Raw genomic sequence first — 1,059 nt, 5'->3', positions numbered from 1 at the left:
CCCGCCCAATCCGAAATGTTTAATATTTTGAAAAAATAGAAATAAGTTTAAGAACAAACTCCGATGTAGCGATGTAGCGATACGCTACAATTCTTCTCTTGAAAATGACGGCTGTTAAAAGTGAAAAACTTCTGAGGGTTTCACCTCTCGAATTTCATTCATTCAAAAGTAAAAAAGTTATATTATGTTCTTAAAAAGATGGAAAAGTAGGTTTGCGAAGGTTGTTTTTATTTTAAAAAAAATTAAAGTCCCACCTCCTTTTTTGTGGAGAGTTAGGTTTGGATGGGTGGTTGGTGGGTGCTCTGGTAGGGTTTACTCCTTCTTTCCTATTCAGCGTCTAATATCCTCATCTCTCCTAGTTCTTTTCTCTTGTAACGCATCTAATCTTCGGCGTGGGTGGTTGGCGGGTGCTCTGGTGTGGTTCGCTTCTTCTTTCCTTCTATCAAACATCTATCGTTCTTATCTCCCCTCCTTTTATTTTGTGTTTGTTACTCTCTTGTGACACCTCTAATCTTCGGCACTTATATGACCTTATTGTGTTGCAAGTGCCGTAAAACGTTTACTAAAACTAAAACATAAGTTATTCGTCTTCCCCCTCCTCAGACGGAAAACAACAGTTTCAACATGAAGCCCGTGTTCCCCGTCCCGACACAGGTGAGCTCCTCGTCGCTGCTAGATCAGCAGCAGTCAGCAGCGGTGCCCCAGCGGGAGATCAACGCGGTGGCCCCGGTCACTCAGCAGACGCCCACGTTCACACTTCAGGCGTCGGCCCCCACGCCAACGGTCATCAAGGAACAGCCCATTGTGTCTGTGGTGACCAAACCTGCCACGCTAAAGACCAACCCCGCCAGTATTAGCTCGGTCATGACCTCCACAGCCTCCAACCTCCCCGCCATGCAGATACCTCTCATATTCCAACAAGGTGCGTCTGCCATGTTTAGGAGTCATCTCTTGTGTTTTTTGTGGTTTTTTTTGTGGGTGGTTGGCGGGTGCTCTGGTGTGGTTTGCTTCTTCTTTCCTATCAAACATCTATCGTCCTTATCTCCCCTCCTTCTTTTT

At 45.4% G+C, this 1,059-nt stretch overlaps 1 protein-coding gene across 1 annotated transcript in view; it reads left to right on the top strand.

Moving 5' to 3' along the window:
- LOC101845766 (serum response factor) overlaps positions 1-1,059 on the top strand; it is a gene marked incomplete in the record, with an annotated part of 23,482 nt that overhangs the window by 8,915 nt on the left and 13,508 nt on the right. Inside the window, 1 exon segment of the mRNA XM_013080712.2 lies at positions 604-926. Coding sequence (XP_012936166.1) covers positions 604-926 — 323 coding nt within the window.

Source organism: Aplysia californica, unplaced genomic scaffold (assembly GCF_000002075.1).
Source record: "Aplysia californica isolate F4 #8 unplaced genomic scaffold, AplCal3.0 scaffold00096, whole genome shotgun sequence".
Taxonomy (NCBI): Eukaryota; Metazoa; Mollusca; class Gastropoda; order Aplysiida; family Aplysiidae; genus Aplysia; species Aplysia californica.
The sequence above is the reverse complement of the archived record's forward strand: the minus strand, read 5'-3'. Positions and strand labels throughout refer to the sequence as shown.